The following is a 22,422-nucleotide window of genomic DNA, read 5'->3' on the forward strand; positions in this document are numbered from 1 at the left end:
TCAATGTCATTTCATGGCTATCTTGGTCCCGATATCATCATTGACAACATCATGTATTTTTCGCTTCATACACAACCAAGGAGACAAGTTGTAAATTACTAGCAAAACAAGCCACAAACTGTGCTTAGTGCTTAAACTGCCAAATGAATTCATTCCATCAGTGGCAATTCCAAACCTAAGACTTCTTGTCTTTTTCCTAAAATCTGAATACAAATGATTAACCTTCTTCCATTGGAAAGAATTAGCCGGATGACAAAGCATTTCGTCACAGTTGCTTCCATCTACATGCCATGTAAGATCTTTGGTGTTATCTTCATTAGCAAAAAGGCACTTAAACCTTGGAATGATAGGAAGATACCATAACACCTTCATTGGGGAACCTTTCTTTGTGTTTTCATCACCGCTACACTCATCATCATCCTTCACTTTGTACCGTGATACCACCACCTGGGGGATTTATGCATTTCTTCAAACTCATTTTTGTGTAGTATGCAATCATTAAGGCATGCATGAATTTTCTAATACTCCATACCCATCCAACATAATATCTTCTTCGCCTCAGGTTCTTTTTGGCAATGTGTTTTCTTCTGGAAGCATACCCTGCACTACCTTAAGCAATGAAGTGAAACTTTTGTCACTCCTCCCATATTTGGCCTTCACATTAACTAGACTTCTTGCACCCTGAATACAAAGGCTTCTTCAAATCAATTTCCAATGTATCATACATAGGGGCTTGTGCTTGCTAAAAAAACTCGTGTCTAAGATCACAAATCATATCCTCGAATTGATCTCCCATTTCTACATCACTCGATTCAGTTAGGGACCCACTTTGCATGTCTGTCAATTCACCATGTCATATCCATGTTGTATAATTCTTATTAATCCCAGCACACAAAAGATGTTCCTGAATGTTGTCTACTACTTGTCATCTCTCATTGAAACAGTTTATACAAGGACAAAAATATTTCTCATTCTCATCTGGTTGAGTTCTTTCCAAGGCAAATGCCAAAAACTGTCTAATCCCTTCCTCACACGCAAGGCTCATGCAACTTGTATTCATCCAACTTTGATCCATCTAATAACTCTATAATACTCAAAAAGTTATTCCATGCATGCAAACCTTACTTTTTTCATTAAAGGTGTGGCCCTATCCCATTCAGGAAGATATTTTTCTAGTAGATTCATATGTAAAGGTTAGGTTTCTTTTCTTAGATTTGATGAAATTTCGGTAACATTTCGCATTGATCTCCAAGTACACGACATTAAAGTGATGACATGAATTCCACCACAATCAAGTATACACTCAGAGAACAAAGTGAAATGCACTATACCTAAATTTCATCAAATTTAAGAAAAGAGAGTTAACCTATAAGTATGAATCTACTATAAAAAATTAGTCTTCCTAAACTGTCCAAACAGACAATTCAATATTCAATATAATGATTAATCCAAAATTGTATAAAAGAATCATTGTATTGAATCTCTAACGAGAAACTAAGGTTAACTCATAATGAACATAACTTGTATATAAAATAATAGTCATTAATCACATAAAATAAGTTATAAAAGCATTTGTAACAAAAAAAGAGTCTGAAAAGAATATGAAAGACATTTGTACCTGTCAAGAAGATGGTTACTAACAATAACAATGAATGTCATGATGACGATACAAACAGGAAAGGGAAAAGTGCGTACAAATTACAATTACAATTACAATGTTTATGCCTTGTATAGATAAAGAAAAATGAACAAAGAAAACTAACTAGTCACTACAAAAACTTTTTAAGGAAGAAAGAGCCATATCACAAGCATTCAAACTCAATAGTTGGTTGCATATGGTTCTCTATTGTAACAAGCTCTCCAATTACTACTTTTATTTTTTTCATTTCAAGTTTGGAGCCGCCTTTCCTTACCACTCGATGAAGGACTTTTCAGTCTACCTAATGTTTATTGAAAGGTTTAAATGAAACTAATGTTAACAATGCATTCCACAACATCGATTTTCAAAAACTAATGTTAACTAATTCTAACAAAGTCGATTTTTTTTTTAAAACTGCTATTAACATTAAACTTGTAACATCAATTTTTCATAAAACGATGTTAAGTGTCTGCTATTAACATTGATTTTTTGAAAACCAATATTAAGAATATCCCTTTATTTACAAGAATACCACCACAAATAATTTAATATCGATTTTTATTGTAATCAATATTAAAAGAGCCATGTTGATTTCATATTTTGTAATAGTAATGGTGACTTTCCTGGCTATCCCTAATTGTGTCACAGCACTTTTTCATAAAATGAACAAAAAGCACGCGCGAGGAAAGCATCACCATAAATAGAGCATCTACATTTCTTTTTTTATTAATCAAAGAATATATATATATATATATATATATATATATATATATATATATATAAAAATTGATCTACCCAATCTCAAAGTATTTTTTTAAGAATAATCTAAAAGTATTACAAATATATTAACTTACTCACATTTTTACCAAACTTTCAGTCTTTAGTGATGATGCTTGATAGAAAGATCCAAATGTAAGCAAAACATATTTTAAGATGAAATTGTATGTGATTTTTTTTCTTCGGAGAATTAATTTTAAATATTAAATTAATTATATATATATATATATATATATATATATATATATATGTTTAATTTTATGTTAGAAAAAAATTTAAATTAATTCTGATTTTTATATAGATTTTAAATTAAAATAATTTTGAATTTGAATTCAAAAATTATATAAAATTTTATTCTTAAGTTGATTTTATATTAAAGACATTCAAATATACGTCACGTCATATCAAAATTATATTTAATCAAAATCAATTTAATTGAAAAATAACGTTTATCCAAACATATATTGTAGATGACATTACATTTAGAGTTCCATTAATTAAGCCCACGCCACATGTAGGAGTAGGACATGCAACATGGCTATAGCTTCATATTCATATTGTACGAGCCATTGTAACCTTTCACCCTATCCACTCTCATTCCTGATTATGAGGCCCTCTTAACCCAGAAGGACCCATGGTTTCCAAAGTCAGGTGTTCAATCGGTTAGATCAAAATGAGTAGAAAAAAAAGGTCTTGAAAAGGATGCAATGATCCGTTTCAATTATTACTTGGGGAATGTTGTATTTTGTACTAAAGATTCACATAATTAAGTTTAAGTGGAGAAAAAAAAAAGTGAACGTTTCATTTCCTTCGATCGAAAGATATGGCTTCTGGAAATTCCTCTCTTTAAGCTACTGTTCATCTTCCAAAACCGAGTTTGGGATAAAGAAAATGACCAAAAATATATAAAGAATGTGTTTGGACAGACAATGTATTCTTGTTGAAAAGAAAAAGTACATATTCTACCTAATACACAAATAAAAAAGTTATGTACGTGGATTGAATTTAACATCAGTTGTAATTCAAACACACCCGAAGTGTTTGTGTGTTTTTTATTTTTAAGAGAAAAATCAGTGCGATATAAGGACATCAAAAAGAACAAATCAATATTGCTCAAGACATAAGCGATATCGATAGGAAAAACCAACAGCTTAACAATCACAATTGCTGTATGTATAGGAAAAAGTGGCGGGCAATTATTGAACCTACTTCTCAAAATGGGTATATGAATAGGAAAAAATAAAGGAAAAAAAGTATAAAATATGATAAATAATATTATAAAATAAAAAAATGAAATAGAAAATAAAATGTATGTATAATAACAATAATCTAAATTTTTGACCCAAAAATAATATATAATAATCTAAAGTCACGTGATGCAGGCTGTCTAGCTAGCGTGTACGTGAAACCGACCCTTGTCCTCAGAAAAGAATCAGAGTGGGGCCATGCTCTGATGAAGGAGATGAATTATTGGTGAAGCAGGATAGTACATGGTACAAATTCTGCTACATCTGTAACACACACCAAAGTTTTTACTTGGGGAGGTGTGCTTGCAACTGGATATTTGCAAGTTGAAACTAAAACCAAGTGGATAATATGGGGATACATGCATGATAGATTGTGCATGCTATGGACATAGAAGTGGGAGACTGCACAAGCCCAATGCATATGGTATTGAAGTGGTTGATATGGGTTTTCTATATATATTCATTTCCTTTTGGCTTTTATTTTATCTTTGAATTGGTGTGTTCATGATTTTTCAAGCTTTGCTTATCAACATGGTTCCCATTCCTCCCATTATGAATCATGATAGGGATACATAGCCGCTTACTTTTACCTTTATGTGAAAGTTTTTTTTTTTTGAATCATTGAATGTATTATTTTTTAATCAAAGATTGAGATTTTTCTTTATTTCTATTTTCAAAGGGACAAATTGAAAAAAGGAAAAAAAAAAAGAAAAATTTTAACCGTAGGTTTAAAGTTTAAAAAGATCTAACAATTCATAAAACTTTGAAATGGTACCAAATTATTTCATTTGTACTCTAATTATTATCATGAATCATATCCACTCTCGAGCGGGGAATGGGGATATGGATGCCTGTAACGTCAACAGCACCCTTGTGGGGATGTCTGTACGGCAAAAGCACCCATGCATTAATGCATATCATGAGTCATTCATGTATTATTTCTGTAAGAAAACTGGTGGATTCACAACTATGTCCTATCTTGTATACGAATATGGTGGACCAAAAAATCTAGATTTAATAATAGGTGAAAATTGATAGAGCAAGCACGTAATGAAGGACATCTAAGTTTTGTCCTATCTTGTATACGAATATGATAGGACATAGTTGTAAAATTGGAGTTTCACAACAACCTCCTATCTTGTATAATCAACATTTTCTTTAAAATGCGATAGTTTTTAAGTAACATTGTTATTTGTTTCATGTATATGTCTTATAGATTCGATTATTTATTATTATTGAGAAAAAATACCCAAAGTATTATTATCTGTAAATAAAATATTTGTATAAAAAATATAAATAAAAATATTTTTTGCATAATTATGTTATCTCTACCATTAAAATTTATTTATGTAATATCACGAATGTTACAATTCATACTTGACGTGGCGCTAATAATCCATAATCACGATACTCCATATAAACGTGGTATATTTGTTTACCCGTTTGAACCTCCAAACGGTCATTCATGGAGCATCCAATGTCACAATATTTTTAGGATAAATAATCATTTTCATCCTTGAATATATAAAGTACTGATAAATTCATCCCTAAATATATAAAGCGTTAACAAATTCGTTCTTGTAGGATGGAAATTCAAATATTAGTCCCTCAAAGTAAAAAAGTGTGACAAATTCATTCATCCGTTAACTTCTATCTGTTACCGTTAATGAAAGAGTCTACATAACACAAATTAAGGATGAATTTATCAGCGTTATACACAATTCACGGACGAAAATGGTTAATTATCCAATGTTCTTACCAAAATCCGGAACCGTGACACATCAGGGTGGATGTGGTTGAGTGGGGTCCCGAACTTCACACGTCGTCTTGGAGAGGTGCCTTTGATAGGAGGAGGGAACTGCAAAACAAAGGACTTCAACCCTCAAGTAAGAATATGAGTTAGGAAACAAAAGCAAGTATATGCTAAAGGGAAGCTCGTATGAGCGAGACAAAGAAGGGGGCACAAGCTTGTTGTCGTATGCTAAGTGTGTGAACAAGTCATGTAGAAGGGTTCTCGGACTTCTTCGGTGGTTTCAAGTTCCACCCTCATATTTTCTTCATTTTGTTGTCGTAGGAACAATAGTCTCCTTGTCGACGATTCCCCAACTTCAACAAGAATCATGGCGTATGTGTCATATGTAAGTCGGTAAGGAATTTAGTTGGTGGTTATCTAGGGTGTACAATGGTATGCTCAGAGTATGCTATAGAGTTCTTCTTTCCATAGGCCCTTAGACTTGTCAAGTCTAGTTCACAGGGCTTTGAGAATGACTTTGTTAGCTGTCTCTGCCTGTCCGTTAGTCTGAGGATGTTTGATAGAGGTGACCAGGTGCTTAATGCCTAGCCTTGTTAGAAAGTCTTCGTAAGTCTGAGCTTTGAATTAAGTGTCGTTGTTGGTGACAATGGCGTATGGAAGGCCATACCTACAGATGAGGTGCTTCCATGTAAATTTTTCCACCTCGCCAGTCGTCATTTCCCAAAATGGTCTTGCTTCTATCCACTTGGTGAAGTAGTTGATGGCAACTAGTAGGTATTGGACAACTCATGGGGCCTTTGGCAATGGTCCCAATATGTCCATTCCCCACTTGGCGAAGGGCCAAGGGAAGCTTAGATTGTGAAGGTTGTCAGGAGGAGTGCGTGGCACATCTGCAAACTCTTGACATCATCTACATCTCCTCGTAAAGTCGAAGGCATCCACCCTGAGTGTTGGCTAATAGTAACCAGCTTGCACCACTTTGGTGGCTAGGGAGTGTCCTCCGATATAGAGACTGTGGATCCCTTCCTGAAGTTCTTTCATGATGTGGTGTGCCAGTTGATTGTTTAAGCATTTGAGTACGGGTGTTGTCAACCCTCTTTTGAATAACTTTCCATCATGGATGATGTAGTGGTTGGCTTTCCATTTGAGGCGTTAGGCTTCGTCCTTGTTTGGTAGCAGGACCCCCTGAATTAGGAAATTCTTCTATGGGGGTCATCTAGTTTCCTTCCTCCTCTTCGTCGACCATAATTTCCTCAGCATCCATGGTGGGAGTTTAGAGCATCTTCTAGATTATGGTCTTGAGGTGCTTGGCCTTCTTAGTGCTAGCCAGCTTGGAGAATAAGTTCGCTCATGTATTATTTTCCTTGGGGATGTAGTACACTTTGAAACATTCGAAATTGTCAATGAAAGACTTCATTATGTGATAGTACTTGAGCAACATTGTTTCCTTGGTTTGGTATGTGTTTGCAACCTATCCTTGGACAAGCTGCGAGTTTGTGTAGCATCGTAGCCTCTTGACTTCGACTTCTCTTCCTAGCTTCAGACTTGCAATGAGTGCCTCATACTCTGTATGATTGTGGAGGCTTTGAAGTTGAGCTTGAGCGATTGCTCTAAAGTGATATTGTCAGGGCCTTCAAGGATGATCCCTGCCCCGCTTCCTTTTATGTTGGACACATCGTCAATGAAAAGGGTCCACCAATCTAGGGTGGTTATGTAGTTTCCAACAAATGCTACCGAAAAGTCAATCATGAATTGTGTTTTCATAGAGCCACGTGGTTCATATTGAATGTCAAACTCTGATAGTTCAGTAGACCAGGCTACCATCCTTTCTGGGAGTTCGTCTTGACTACCACTTGATGACTCTGGAAATAGGGCCTGAGTCATCCTGCCGAGGTAATGAGTGCTAGTGCCACTTGTTTGATCATTTGGTTGCATTTCTCGGGGTCATGGAGCATGTGGCTGGTAAAGTAGATAGGGACCTAGTGCTTCCCTTCCTCTTGTACGAGGGTTGAGCTGACGGCTTCGTCGGCTACTAAAAGATACAGGAATAGGGGTGCTCCTAGCTTGGGTGGACTTAAAACTGGTGGTGTGGCTATGGTCTTCTTGAGAGCCAGGAAGGCTTGTTCACAAGTCTCATCCCATGAGAAAGGCTCAGTCTTCTTGAGTAGTTTGTAAAATGGCTTTGCCTTTTCGGCGAGCTTTGGGAGGAACCTAGACAGGGATGTTACTATACCGTCGAGCTTCTGAACTTCTTGTATGTTGGTTGGGTTATGCATCTCTAATATGGCAATGCATTTGTTGAGGTTGGATTCAATCCCTCTGTGTGTGATCATGAACTTGAGGCACTTGCCGCCACCTACCCCAAAAGTACATTTTTTAGGGTTGAGGCGCATGTCGTATTTGCGTAGTTCCCCAAAAACTTCTTCTAGGTCTGCCACATGTTGGGGTATGCTTGGAGACTTGACAACCATGTAGTCCACATATACCTCAACGTTTCGTTCGACCTGTTATTTGAAGTCTCCGTCCATTAGTCATTGGTATGTCACGCTTGTGTTTTTGAGGCCAAATGGCATGACCTTGTAGTAAAAGTTGGCATCTTCAGTGATGAATGTTGTTTTCTCCTCGTCTAGAGGATTCATTCTGATCTGGTTGTATCCGGAGTAGGCGTCCAGGAAGCTTAGCATCTGGAATCCGGATGCTCCATCGACCAACTTGTCGATGCTGGGCAAAGGGTGCATGTCTTTGAGGCATGCCCTGTTCAGATCATTGTAATCGATAAGCATTCAACATTTGCCATGGACCTTTTTGACCATGACAACGTTGGCGAGCCAAGTAGAAAACTTAACCTCTCTGATGAATTTTGCATGGAGGAGTTTGTCAACTTCTTCTTTGATGACTTTATGTCGCTCTTCTCCCATCTTTCTTTTCTTTTGTGGTATAGGTTTGGCCTGGGGGCAAATAGCGAGTTTGTGGCAGATTACACTGGGATGTATTCCAGGCATGTCATATGGTTTCCAGACAAATAAATCCATGTTTTTGCCTATCATATTGGCGATGTGCCTGTACTCGTGACTAGAGAGGTCCTTATTAAGCCACTGCACTGCCTCGGTTTAGGTCCGAGTTGCAGTTGGACAACCTTTTCAATGGGTTTTGGGCCTTTATCGGAGGTGTCGTCTCGTGGATCTATGTCAAATTCTATGCCCAGGCTGGATTGCTAGACGGTCAGGGTTCGGATTTGAGACCCTTCGTCCATTGTCATGACTTACGTGCCTTTAGCCGCTGTGGGGTGAGGCATGGCAGGCTCCCGGATATGAGGATATGGTGCTACCTTTAGGCTTTCTACATAGCACTGTCGTGCTTGCTTTTGGTCAGCCTTGACGATTATAATCTCCCTTGTCAGTGTACAAAATTTCATTATTAGGTGGGGCATGGAGACTATGGCTCCAAGCTCGTTGATTGTGTTCCTGTCGATTAAGGAAAAACATAATGTGTTTGTGTCAACCAATCGAAAGTGGTCATCAAGTCCACGTGACCTCTGGTCTCGATTCTCTCGCCTGTATAGTCGAGGAGTGGATCGATGTGAGGATGGACAAGGTCGGGTGAGACCTCTAGTCTCTGGAGGGTTTTCTAGTACTGGATATCAGCGGAACTGCCCTGGTCAATAAGGACCCTAGACACCATGAAGTTTGCTATGATGATGGAGACAACAACGGGGTCATCTTGGTTGATGGGGTTGATTCCCTTAAAGTCCTTGTCTATAAAGGTGATAGGAGGGAGACTTCGCTATAAGGGTGCATCGACAAAAATTAATGTTGATATCATGGTGTGTAGATGTCATCTTTAGGACTACTTGGACTGTCCTCCATAGGAAAAGCCACCAGCGAGGGTGTTGATTACACCTTTGATGCGCTGGGCGGGTTCCTGTTGTTGCTCATGCTGTTTTTGTTGGTGTCTTTGTCTGCCTCAGTCTTCTGCTTTTATTCTGTCTATTTCTTGGTTTATGTACTACTCCTCTTGATGTCCTCTTGGTCTTGCTCCTCCTTGGTGGTTGTCTCGTCTCTTAACAAACTGGACTAAGTACCCAACCTATATAAGTTCTTCTATCTTGTCCTTCAGGGCCCAACAGTCTTTGCTGTTGTGACCAATATTGTGGTGATATTTGTAGTATTTGGTTGTGTCTGACCCCGACCTGGGAGGCTTCACTGGGGTAGCTGAATGGGTACCTCTAAGTTGAATGCTTCCTCGAGAATCGTGGTACGATTGGTCGTTAGTGGTGCGTAATGCTCGTATATAGGCCTTTTGGAGAGAGGCTAGTGTTTGTCTAACTTGTGTCTCTTGTTCGACTTGTGCAAGTTGGCCTTGGTGTTTACTTCACACTTGTCACGCTTTTGTTCGACTTGGCGGACTTCATTCTGGGATCTAGACATTTCTTCCATTTGGATGTAGCCCTTGGCTCGTTCGCACAATTCATTCATGTTACCAGGTGGTTTTTTGCACAGACTGTCTACGAACTTGTCAGGGCGTAAGGCGAGGAGCATGGAATGCAATGTTATTTCAGGATTAAGATTTCGGATCTAGACAGTTGGTGCCCAAATCAGTTCATGAACTTTTTAATTTGAAGGACTCGTTGTCTACTTGTTGTAGATTGGCCAAGGTGGTCGGGGTCATGCGATGAGACCTGCTAGTGGTGTACTACATATTGAATCGTTCGATGATGGTTTCGAAGCTATCTATGGACCTAGGTGGAAGTCCACCGTACCAGGTCAATGCTACTCCCTTAAGGAAGGTAGGGAAGACATGACATAGAACCATATTGTTGTTGGTGTAGAGGTTCACCTGTGTCAGGAAGGTATTCAAATGCTCCTCTGGATCTATTGTCCCATCATATCACTTGAGGTTGAGCGGTTTCCACCCCAAGGGTATGTCTGCCTCCATAATATGGTCGACAAAAGGATGTCAACGGACAGTTTGTGCTATTGGACGATGCATGTGGGAGAGACTCAGATCATCTACAGTGTTGCTTGTGAGTCAGGGGTGTGATTCCCCTTGGGTGCATTCAAGCATGGTGTGGGTGGATTGCTCGTCTCCCTAGGGACGTCTGACATGAGCCTCTAGTTGGTCATAGTCAGCTTTTAGCTTTGTCAACTCTTCCTTGTGGGGTCGTTCCATCTCCGTGATGCGGTTTTAGAGTTACTGTAGAGTGTTTGTGTCTGTCATAACTACTAGACGAGGATGGAAGTCTGTGAGGGGGGTTTCACGTCTGATGCCAGACCGAGTGTTAACCATGGGTTAATGTCAAAGGATTGACGAGAGGTCACATGGTATGTTTTACCGCGGCCCTACAGTGGGTGCCAAATGTTCTTACCAAAATCTGGAACCATCACATGTCAGGGTAGATGTGGTTGAGTGGAGTCTCAAACTTCACACGTCGGCTTTGAGAGGTGCCTTTGATAGGAGGGAGGACTTGCAAAATAAAAGACTCTAACGCTCAAGTAAGAATATAAGTTAGGAAAGAAAAGAAAGTATATGCTAAAGGGAAGCTTGTATGAGCGAGAGAAAGAAAGGGACACAAGCTTGTTGACGTGTGCTGAGTGTTGTCGCAACCTACCCTACGACGGGACGGCGAACGCCAAATAGATAGGCCAAAGGCGTTCGTCTCCAAGGAAGAAAACGCGGGGATTCGCCACCAACGTTTATTCAAGGAAAACGTTAGAAAAACTAAAAAGAGGTCTCCAAATTTTGAAAATAAGGGTTCGGGAGTTATTTACGCATGGGGAAGGTATTAGCACCCCACGCGCTCATCACAAGGGACGGTAGCCTATAATCAAATCTGCCAGAACGTGACTTCAGATTTATTTACTTTTCCCTTTTATATTTTTTTTTATTTTTTGGGGTCGACAAGGGAGTGTCCTTGCTCCTACGTATCCTTAAGTGCAATGAGGAATTCAAACCTATGTAGTTCTTTAAGTCTAAAAGTTTGTGTGTTAAATTGATTTTATGTATTTTTGAAAGATTGAATTTAATTGCGAACAAAAGTCGTTTAAGGCGTTGGACATTGAAACAAATGTTTTAAACTTTGAAAACCAGAGATATTCGTTAAGGCGTTTGACCTTGAAACGATTTCAAGTGATATTAGATAAAAAGAAATTAGTTATGAGTTGGTTTTATCTTGGTTTTGTTTATTAACCTTCCATCTTTTTAAAGATAACTTGCGGCACTAATGATTGGTTAAAACTTACTTTACAAAAGAAAAGAGATTACCGATGATAGAAGAAGGAGATGAAGATGCACAAAAACAACACAGAGGACCTCTAGGGGGGATAGATCATGTTCAAATCCTAAAAACAAACACTAACCGAATGACGAACGAAGAACAAAGTGAAGAACGATGTAGAGGTTGATCACGGTCGTGATTCGGCAGCGCCTTGGCCTTGTTTTCCTCTTCTTTCTTCTTCTTCTATCTCATTTCTCTCAATTACTTCACTTATGGACCTTCCAACCCCTTGATCAGTCTCCCTTTACACCTATTTATAGGAAAAACAAGCATTTGGGACCATGGCTACTCAGCCAGGCGAGCTGAGACTTAGCCATGAAGCAACTGGCTCGCCCAAGAGAGTTGGTTACTTAACATGGAAGTCTTTTGGTGGCCTAGGCGAGCCAGAGGCTAGCCTGGGCGAGCTAGGGGCCAGGAAACTTAATGAAAAGACCCTTTTGCCCCTCTTTTTGGTATCTTTCCCATTCTTGATCAAAATATTGAATGATCCTTCATTTTGTGCGGTAACTGGTGTCAAACCACGCAGTATGGCTAACGAGAATAAAAAACTAGGGTATGACAAGTGTGTGAGCAAGTTGTGTAGAAGGGTTTGATGGAACCCGTATTTATATTAGTTAAGTGGGGGTGTTGGTCCTTGTTTGTAGGGGTTGTTGTAGCCTTGTAGATAATTCCCGTGCGGCTTGTAGATAATAGTCCGGAGCTTATAGATAATGTTAGAGATAAATATTTGCTTATAGATAAAAGGTAGAAGATAATTGTACCTTGTAGATAATGTGGTCTTAGATAATTTAATACCTACTAATATATAAGATAGTCAAATACATTTGAATATTAGTTAGGTTATAGAGAATTTGTTTGTTGGAGAGCTCGACTGCAAAGGGTCAGGCATTCGCCCTCCTATAGCTGTGCTGACGTGGAGGGTGAACACATCTGGGTGTCACGTAGATTTTGTGAACCTTGGATAGTACTCCCAAAATAAAATTTAATCTTCATCTCCTCCCATTTTTTAATCATAGCAAACATAGCATTACAATAAGCACTTGAAAAAAAAAACAAGTATAAGTTAGAACAAACTTAATAATAAGCATAATATTGATTAATCAGCAATAGACAGATTATGCTTATTAATGAATATTATGATTATTATTATGTTTGTTCTAACTTATACTTGTTTTCCTATTTTTTTAAGTGTTTATTATAATGTTATGCTTGCAATGATTAAAAATGGGAGAAGAAAAAAATTAAATTATATTTTGGATAAATAGTCATTTTTGTCCCTGAATGTATAGAGTGCTGACAAGTTTGTCCTGGAACGTATCACATGAGCTCTTTCATTAATGGTAACGGACGAAAGTTAATGGATGGATAGATTTGTCAGATTTTTTCACTTTCGGGAATTAAAATTTAAATTTTCATTTTTCAGAGATGCATTTATCAACACTTTACGTATTCAGAAGTGAAAATAACTATTTACGTATTTTTTTTTTATCTTGTTATATTGAATGCAATTATAGTGAAAACATAGTTGAATCCAAAGCAACATACCACTTATTTTTCTGTTCAATGCTACCTAATATTTCTTTGCCTCAAATATGTTGTAGCTCTTTCTTCCGAACTCCCTTTAACTTTTGAGAAGAGGTGAACAGAGTCGGGGTGCTTTTTTCTTATTATTATTAGCAAATTTAATGCAGAGCCATAGACCCATAGCAAATTCATGCTTGATTAGTTCTTGAATTTGTTATCTGAACTACTATATGAAATTGCATTTTTATTCAACTTAATTATATATATATATATATATATATATATATATATATAATTTATATGAAAATTGCATTTATATTATTAAATTGCATGAATTCTCTTGTGATTAAATTTATATGAAATTGCGTTTATATTAAATATATTTTTTATGTACATATTTTCATATTTTTTCAAACTTCTTGTTTTTGCAAATAATAATAATAATAATATTAAGTCATATATACTTAAAAGATAATTAATAATATGATTAATATCACATTATAAAATCTATACTCATTTCAGTAATTATACATTTAAAAGTACTTTTAGTTAATATCATCTAAATAAATTTCATTTTGATAAAAAAGTACTTTAGAATAAAAGTACTCAAACATAAATTAAGTTACACTAAATTTATTTTTAACTAATCTTAAGTTTACAAAATAAAGTTAAGTTCAACTTAAAACTTTTTATAAACTGAAATCCAAACACATACTAAATATTTTAGCTAAGTGACCAAGAGTACATATATGACATGCCTTACAAAACATTAATTATCACGAATGTTACAATTCACACTCGAAGTGGGGCTAATAATCCATTACCACGATACTCCATATAAACGTAATACAGAAAAACAAGTAATCGATTTTATTGAAATCAGAATAATTAATCTGATGAAACCAACTTTGATAGGCATATGCTTATAATGGTTGAAAGGTGAAATTGGAAAGTCACACAAACACACATGAAAATACGAATACTTATCAAAGTATGAAATCGACTTAGACAGTCATCTGCTTATGGTTGCAAGGTGATAGTGGAGAGCCACACAAACACTTGTTGTGAGAGTACAAAGACTTATCGATCTTTTGCAATTCTCCACCCTTCGGTATGAGACCGCATAACTGATTATAGCTGACGTCGAATAGCTGAAAATGTTCGACTTTGGTCAACCCCACAGGAAGGCTCCCATAAATCTTATTGTGGTTGAGATCCAACCTTGCCAGGGTCTTGTGGGGAATCTCCACGCGAGATAGATCAAACGCGAAATTGTTCCTTGAAAGGTCAAGAGACCACGTCCTTTTATTGCTCCCGAAAAGCATGGAGGCATCGCCTTCGAGCTTGTTCCTTGACAAGTCTATCCTGTCCGAGTCTAAGTTGGCCAAAGAAGCAGGAAGGCGCCCTGAAAGCTGGTTTTTAGAGAGCATAATAGCCGGCCCGGGCTTTTGGAAGGATCCAAATGAGGCCGGAATTGAGCCCGTGAGCTTGTTGCGGCTCAAATCTAGATACGCGAGTTTAGGCAGTTTACCAAGCGAGCTTGGTATGGGGCCGGAGAGGTTGTTAAAGGAAAGGTCGATATCGTCGAGGTTCTTGAGTTGCGCGAAAAAATCGGGTATTGGGCCAGAGAGATTGTTGTTGGAGAGATCAAGGTACTTGAGTTTGGTGAGTTTGGCGATTGCGGGCTGGATTGGGCCCACGAGTTTGGGGAATTTGTGGAAGACGAGGGACTCGAGGTAAGGGAGGTCACCCACAGAGGGAGGTATTTGGGCCGAGAGATTGGTGTCTGGAAAAGGGGATGATAAGGCAACGCTAATGACGCGGTTTGTTTTCTCGTCACACTTAACGCAGCAGAACCACTCGCAGCAATCCTCCTTTGCGTTCCAGGATATGATGTGATAAGGGTTGCCGAGGTCCTTCTGGAGTTGGAGCAACGCTTTCTTGTCTTGTGGGTGGCATCTCTCAGAGAACGCAAGTGGAAATGCAGAGAACAATAGGAAGCATAGTCCCAACATCAACAACATGCTTCTCCCCAGTTTATTTTTTTTGTTTATGTGACGCGAAAAATAGAGTATAGGAGTATGTTGAATTGTTGATCTACATTCTTCCAGTTATTCCCATTTATAGAATGGGATAGGGGCACATAATTAACCACGTTTTTCCCATTTTGGAATTCACATCTAGTGGGGTCTGCTAGCCGGAAATTTTGAATTTACGAGTGGCAATGTCGGTAACAACAAAAGCACCCATGTGGGGTAAAGCACCATGCTTGCATAATGCATATACACTACTCTCATTCGTGAGAAAAGAGTAAAAGTAGAACTAGAAATAGAGGACTTAAGATATCCTAAAACAGAATAAAACAAAATAGGATTAATTGTATTTTATATTTTTAACTTTTTAATTTTTAACTAATTTTATTTTAATAAATTAATTTGATGTATTTTATCTTAAATTTTTTCAAAAGCTTACAAACTTTACCATTTATAATCAAGTTGACATAACATACTAAAATAATTATTTTTTATTCATAACTTCTTTATTTTTTGACGATTTTTATCTCCAAGCATTTTTTTGTGTGATTTTTATCCTTATTATTTAGTTTTTGACAAATTTTACTCCCAAATTTTATACTACTGTGTCAGCTTAATGAAAGAAGGTAAAATTTATAAGTTTTTTAAAAAGTTGAAAATAAAATACACTAAATTAATTTATTGGTGATAAATTTTACCAAAAAAATAAAAAGTTAAAGATAAAAAAATGCAATTAAATCTTACAGAATAAGGAAGAAACTAAAAAGAAAATAGTAGGATTTTTTTTTCAGCCAAAAGAAAAAAGTAGGAATTAAAAAAAATGCTAACAACACCGTTAATTTAAATACTTTTTTTCAGACATTTTCTTTAGTAAATAAAATTTATGAAAATCTCATTAAATATTTAAGTTTAAATAGAGTTTTTTGTTTATTAGTTTCTTTATTCGTTTTTCCATATATATTCTTATGATATGCTGTGGGGTTTCTACCACATGCTTGTCAGTGTGCAACAGCCACTTTCCTATCCCTTATCTGTGTCGCAATTCATTTTCAAAAAAGAACAAAAAACACGATCGAGGAGAGCATCATAAATAGAGAATCTACATAATTTGTTCTTTGAAGATGGGACATGGTTTGTTTTTGGTATCCAAGAATTCTGTACAAGTTGATTTTCAAATTCCAAGTGTGTTAAAGACAGTTAAGTAACTCATTTATTTCTGAAAAAAAAGAAGAGTAACTCATTTATTAATCTTTTTTTTTTATTAATGATCGTTATCAAAATATGGTAAACGGAGTACTCAAATAGAAATACATTAATTGATCTTTCCAATCACAAAGTATTGTTGCTTACAGTTTTTTTATACATGTTGTGTACACTTTAGTCCACAAATACATTAATGTATTTACATCTTTATATATAAAAGGAAGTATGTGGGGATAGTTTTGGAAAAATAGAAGAAAGAAGATGGGCAGTTTAAAACAATTATTTTAAAATAATGAGATGTAAAAAATAAAACCTATGTAATGATGAGCTGAAAAAAAAAATTAATTTGGGGATCAAAAAATCAAAATCAAGGTACGCTTTCATTGTTAGTTATTACTAATTAATGGAAAAAAAAACTTTTGGTAGATAAAACGAATATAGAAAGTTTTCAAGGGACGTGTGATGCTGTTTCAAAAAAATAGCGATAGAAACCGTTATAGTTTAATACAAAAAAAAAATTGAATATGTACCTTTATTTTTATAGGTTAGTAATTTTCTATCTTTATAAATATAAAACCATTTCATGTAATTCATTTTATTTTTTCCATCCAATCTTATTTGATCCTGTTGTAATATAATGACAACTACAAGAACATTCTCTGAAGGCCAAAACTACACTAAATTTTGTGTATACGTGTCTCATAGATCTATAAGTAGTTTTTATATAATAAAATTTTCTTTTAATTATTGTTTGTGATATTATGATATTTTTCATGTGTTTTTTAATTTTAAATTATTTTGTGTTGGTGAAGGAATATGTTGAACTTCTTAAACATTTTTATTAGCCATTGAAAAAGTTCCTTCCCACAATAGTTATTTTCAAAGACAAGAATGAATCAAATATTGAAATTGTATTGATCAAATTTTTGCACAGTGATTATTTTATATATGGTTTGACAATTTTTTTTTTTGGAAGAGAAATAAACCTAGGTGATTTCATTAATATTCAAAGACCGAATACAATCGAGTGCAATTGCAAAAGACATAGCAAGCATAGGCTTGCAAGGACAACAAGATTATTATCAAGCAAGTCATAGATAAGTTGGACATTCCAAGCTTTTCCATTCTGCAGTAGCAGATCTGTAAACTTTGAATTTCCCTAGGAATTTGGTTACTCGCATAAAGTCTATTGTTATTCCTCAACCAAGGTTCTCCCCACGCACAGAGATTAGCACCAGACCCAGTTGACCGTCTCAGCTCTTCCTTCAACAATATTTGAGAAGCGTAGATGCTACACCACACATAGGATGGAATGTGACCTACAACAACGTCCAAAAAATCCCTCCTAGGGAAATATTTATCTTTGAAAATCCTAGAAACCATAGTTTTGGTGTTGGATAGAAACATCCAGCCTTGGTTCCCCAACATTGCCAAATTAAAGCCACAAAAGTCTCAAAATCTAGGCCCATTCTTTCTTAATAACAGTTAATCTTTCCCAAGTTGGAATAACTGAGAATCTAGAAGGGGGTTGAATAGATTCTTTTAAATGTTTACCAATTCGTTCTTTAAGATTCAATTAAAACTAATCCCTCAATGCAATAAAGGTTTTCTCAAAAACTAGATAATAAAGATTTTTCAACAAAGAAAACAATGAACATACAATTATATGAAAAACAAAGTATTATGGCCCTTTTACTACAATTTCATTACCCAGACTGATTATCAAAGCAAAGGTTTAGAGAAAGAGTGAATCACACAATAAATTTATACTGGTTCAATCCTCAAGAGGATATACATCTAGTTGTTCTAAGACCCCTTAAAACTTCATTCATAGAGAACCAAGTACAAATATTATGCACAAACAATTCCCTAAAATTGTATTATTTTCTTGAACCCTACAAGAGAAAGATCAAGAGTTGAAACTCTATAGACTCACATAAAACCCTTGATAACCCTAATCAAGGTAAAAAAAAAACTAGAAAGAAATTGAAATAGGATTGAATACACCTGAATATGTAGATCACAATATCTTCAAGCCTTTCTTTTCTTGCTCAAACCATGATGAAGAATGAATGAATCTCGATCATCATGAATCTCTCATTGAATGATTCCCTTAGATGACTCTCATAAAGTATTTTCTAAAAGATAAGATATAATCAAGAGTCACTAATGAGAATGAACAAGTGGGGGTATATATAGTTTTAATAGAAAAATAGATTTAGTCAATTTTAACAAATAGGGTAATTGATTGATTCGTTCATATCCCTCTGGTTTTGCATTTGCAAAAACATGGTAATCGATTACAGGTTGTGGTAATTGATTATCTCGTTTCACAAAGTGTTTCTAAAGCTTCTATAGTTTCTAGAATAATCGATTATCAAATGCAGTAATCAATTATTTTGAAACAAAAAGAGCTCCTAAGTTTCCAAACACAATCTGATTGATAATAATACGTGGTAATTGATTATTTTGAGCTACAAAGACCCTCTTCTTTTGAAATTGGCTTAGGTAATTGATTACAAAAATTTATAATCGATTAATTAGATGAAAGTTTAAATATTTCAAGAGAAATAAGTTTTGTTGCTTGTTCTAACACTTTGTAATTGATTACTTAAACTTGGTAATCTATTACACAATGTTGAACGTATTGCTTCTTAGAAACTTTGAGATCAATACATACATTTTCTCATGTTTGATAACCACTATGCATGGTTAAAGAAATTAAGTCTAAAACATTCAACATTCCTTGTCTAAAAACATCCAATACAAAAGCCACATCCTTAGAATTTTGTTTGACATTGCAAAATTATTAAAACCAAAAGATCCTAAGACTAGATTTCAAAGCCTTCAAATTTTCAACCTCTTGATCCAACAAGTAGGTATGGCTTGGGTGACAGATTTTAGAAGTACATATTTTCTAGCAATAGAGAGATGCTTCCCCTTCCACAAGTTCATTTTCTTCCAAATGTGCTCCTTGATAAAGTTGAAGGTATCTTTCTTGCTTCTACCAATGACAATTGGCAAACCCAAGTACTTTCCATTACCATTTCATTCTTGCACCCTAAGCACATCTAGGATCTTTACCTGATCAAGCTTTTGGATACTCCTGCTAAAAATCACTTATTATTTATGGAGATTTACGGCTTAACTAGAAGCAAGCTCATAAGTGTTTATGATCTCCATCATCTTCTCGCATTTCAACTTAGATGCTCTAAAAAATAAAATCCAAACATCTACGAAAATCAAATGAGATACTTTAGGAGCACCCTTACAGACCTTGATCCCATGGATATTGGTCGAGCTCGGCAAGTGCACCGGATCGCGCAAGTAGTATAAAACGGTAAGTATCGAGTATCGAACTCTCGGGGAACTTGTGTTACTTGATAAAGCTATATTCAGTGAATATGTGTCTAGTATGAAAAGATATGTGTGGACTATGAACACGTATGTAAACTAACTATTAAGAAGGAAAATCACATGAGTAATGATGTATAAAGACAAGTAGACAATGTGTTGGTCTTCCTATTAGGTGCTTGATGTTGTAAGGATATTCTCTACTTAACAATGCTCATGTGTTCTATGGTGTCTCCTGAAATGCTAAACCCTTATTCCTCGTTATAGTCTAGCCTAATCCTGATCAAGCATCATCCTCAGATTCCTCTTGTTGAACTAAACTCGATCAGAACCGCATTAAGACAAACATACAAACAACTAGGTTACTGTACCTTGATCCCTCGTGATAATACAATAAACTAGCCCTGTCCTATTAAGTTCTAAGAATCATACCAGTTTCCACTGTCGAATGATCCTAACAAAGCATGCATCTATGTGATCAAGGCAAAAACACACTGAAATGACGTATTGATAGCACAAAGAACACATAAAACATCATTAAATAGATATACAAGTATTTACATCAAGTACCTACAAGGAAGAACCAACAGAGGATTTAGCTCTCCATATCTGGGAAGCTTTCTTTACAACAAAGAGAAGAGAAAAATGAAGGATTGAAGAAATACAAGTAGTGGGGATGTCTCCTCCATCTCTAGAACCTCACAATTACTCACAAACTCATCTCATGCCCTCAGGATGGCTTCCTCTTCACTCTCAGTTCTCTGCCAGTCTTCGCACAACAAAAGCTCTCAAAACTCTTTGGAACTTGGACCTTTCCCTCTTCAGAAATCTCTAAACATGCAAAAGCTTCGAGAATTGCCCAAACTCCCTCTCCATTCCTGGTTTCAGGCTTAAATAGGTGGCCTTGTTGGTGCTTGAGCGCTTAGCGCAAGTCTGGCTCGCTTAGCGCGCATAAGTGAATTTCGGCTTGGCGCTCGTCTTCTCGCTTAGCGGATGCATGCAAGCGGTGCGCTTAGCGAGATGAGCCTTCGCTTAGCGTGTGGGTCCAGCTCATCCTTCTTCCAGATTCTTCCTAGCGCTCAGCTTCAAGAGTGGTGCGCTAAGCGGATGGCTCGCTAAGCCAGCAGATTGGCTTAGCGAGCAGATCAAAATCAACACTTCATAAACTTGCCTAATTAACCTGAAATTAAAAGGAAATGATTATTAAATACACATAATGGGAGTACTAAGTATTTATTACCTATATTTAACCAAAAAGTAATTACAACACTACAAAATAACCATAAATGGGAGGAGTTAGGTACAATTTGCACAGATTTATTACACAAAAGTTAGTCGTATTCATCGACTAACAGATACCTCCCTACCCTTCCACGTTTCTAATTAGGGATGATAACCCTTTAGCACAAATAATGAAGAGATAAGGTGATAGGGCTCACCCTATCTTAGTCCTCGGCCAGGAGTAATGGGACCAACTTGATCTTTGTTCATCATGATTGAGTACGATACAATAGAGGCACACTGCATTATCCATTTGACCCAAGTTTGATCAAAACCCAGCCTAATCATCATGGCTTGCAAAAACCCATAGTTTAATTTGTCATATGCCTAGTTAATATCCTTCTTCAAGGCAAGTTCACCAACCTTTCCATGAGTCTTACATTTAAGGTAATGGAGAATCTCTGATGCACTCAAAGTATTGTCCAAGATAGACCTTCCCTCTATGAAGGTTGGTTGTTCCTCTGATATACATTTATACAAGACAACCTTAAGACTATTAGCTAGAGTTTTGGACAATATGTTTATACTACATTGCACAAGGATATCGGCCTTAAGTCCCTCATAGAATTAGGCCTCTCACATTTTGGCACCAATGCAATGCTTTCATTTATACAACTAGGGAGTGAGCCTTTAAGCAGCCATTAGGAACCTGCCTTGAAAATGTCATCCCTACACAACCCCAAGAAGTGCTAGTAGAATCTCGGATTTAGCCCATCACGACCTGGGGATTTATCCAAGTACATACTGAATAGAGCATTGTCGCAACCTACCCTTCGGCGGGAGGGCGACGCGTGACTCACGGGATGCGTGTTCCAAGAAAGGAATACGCGCGGAGTCGCCACCAACGTTTATTTGAGAAAAACGTCGGAAAAACCGAAAAAGACGCGATCTACGAACTTTTAAGTGAAAGGCTCGGGAGTTGTATTTACGCACGGGGAAGGTATTAGCATCCCACACGTCCGTCCCAAGGGACGACAGCCTTTAATCGAATGTGCAAACATGACTTTGATTTTTACGTTCCCTTTTTATGTCTTTATATCCTTTATACCCTTTTTATATTTTTTCTCTTTTTGTGGTCGACAAGGGTGTTTCCCTTTGCTCCTACGTATTCCTGAATTGCGATGAGGAAATCAGACCTACGTAGTTCTTTCTTATCAAGTGATTCTTTTTTACTTTAAAAGGTGGTCATTTTAAGGCGTTGGACCTTGAAAATGATCCATTTTACTTAGTAAGAAATTGAAATGATAAACTTCAAAAACCTATTTTTATGGACGAGCTTGACTAGGCGAGTTGATTTTAGCCTTAGTTTCACTTTAGTTATTAGTCAATTCGATTAA

General features: G+C 36.4%; 1 protein-coding gene across 1 annotated transcript; it reads right to left on the minus strand.

Annotated features, from left to right (window-relative positions):
* Window positions 1-13,964: 13,964 nt before the first annotated feature.
* On the minus strand, window positions 13,965-15,317 carry LOC114386579 (polygalacturonase inhibitor-like). Its single transcript, XM_028346601.1, has one exon. The coding sequence runs from the start codon at window positions 15,236-15,238 to the stop codon at window positions 14,219-14,221; it is 1,020 nt and encodes a 339-aa protein (XP_028202402.1). The 5' UTR covers window positions 15,239-15,317; the 3' UTR covers window positions 13,965-14,218.
* Between the last annotated feature and the right edge of the window lie 7,105 nt (window positions 15,318-22,422).

The sequence above is a fragment of the Glycine soja genome, chromosome 15 (genome assembly GCF_004193775.1).
Source record: "Glycine soja cultivar W05 chromosome 15, ASM419377v2, whole genome shotgun sequence".
In the NCBI taxonomy this organism is placed as follows: domain Eukaryota; kingdom Viridiplantae; phylum Streptophyta; class Magnoliopsida; order Fabales; family Fabaceae; genus Glycine; species Glycine soja.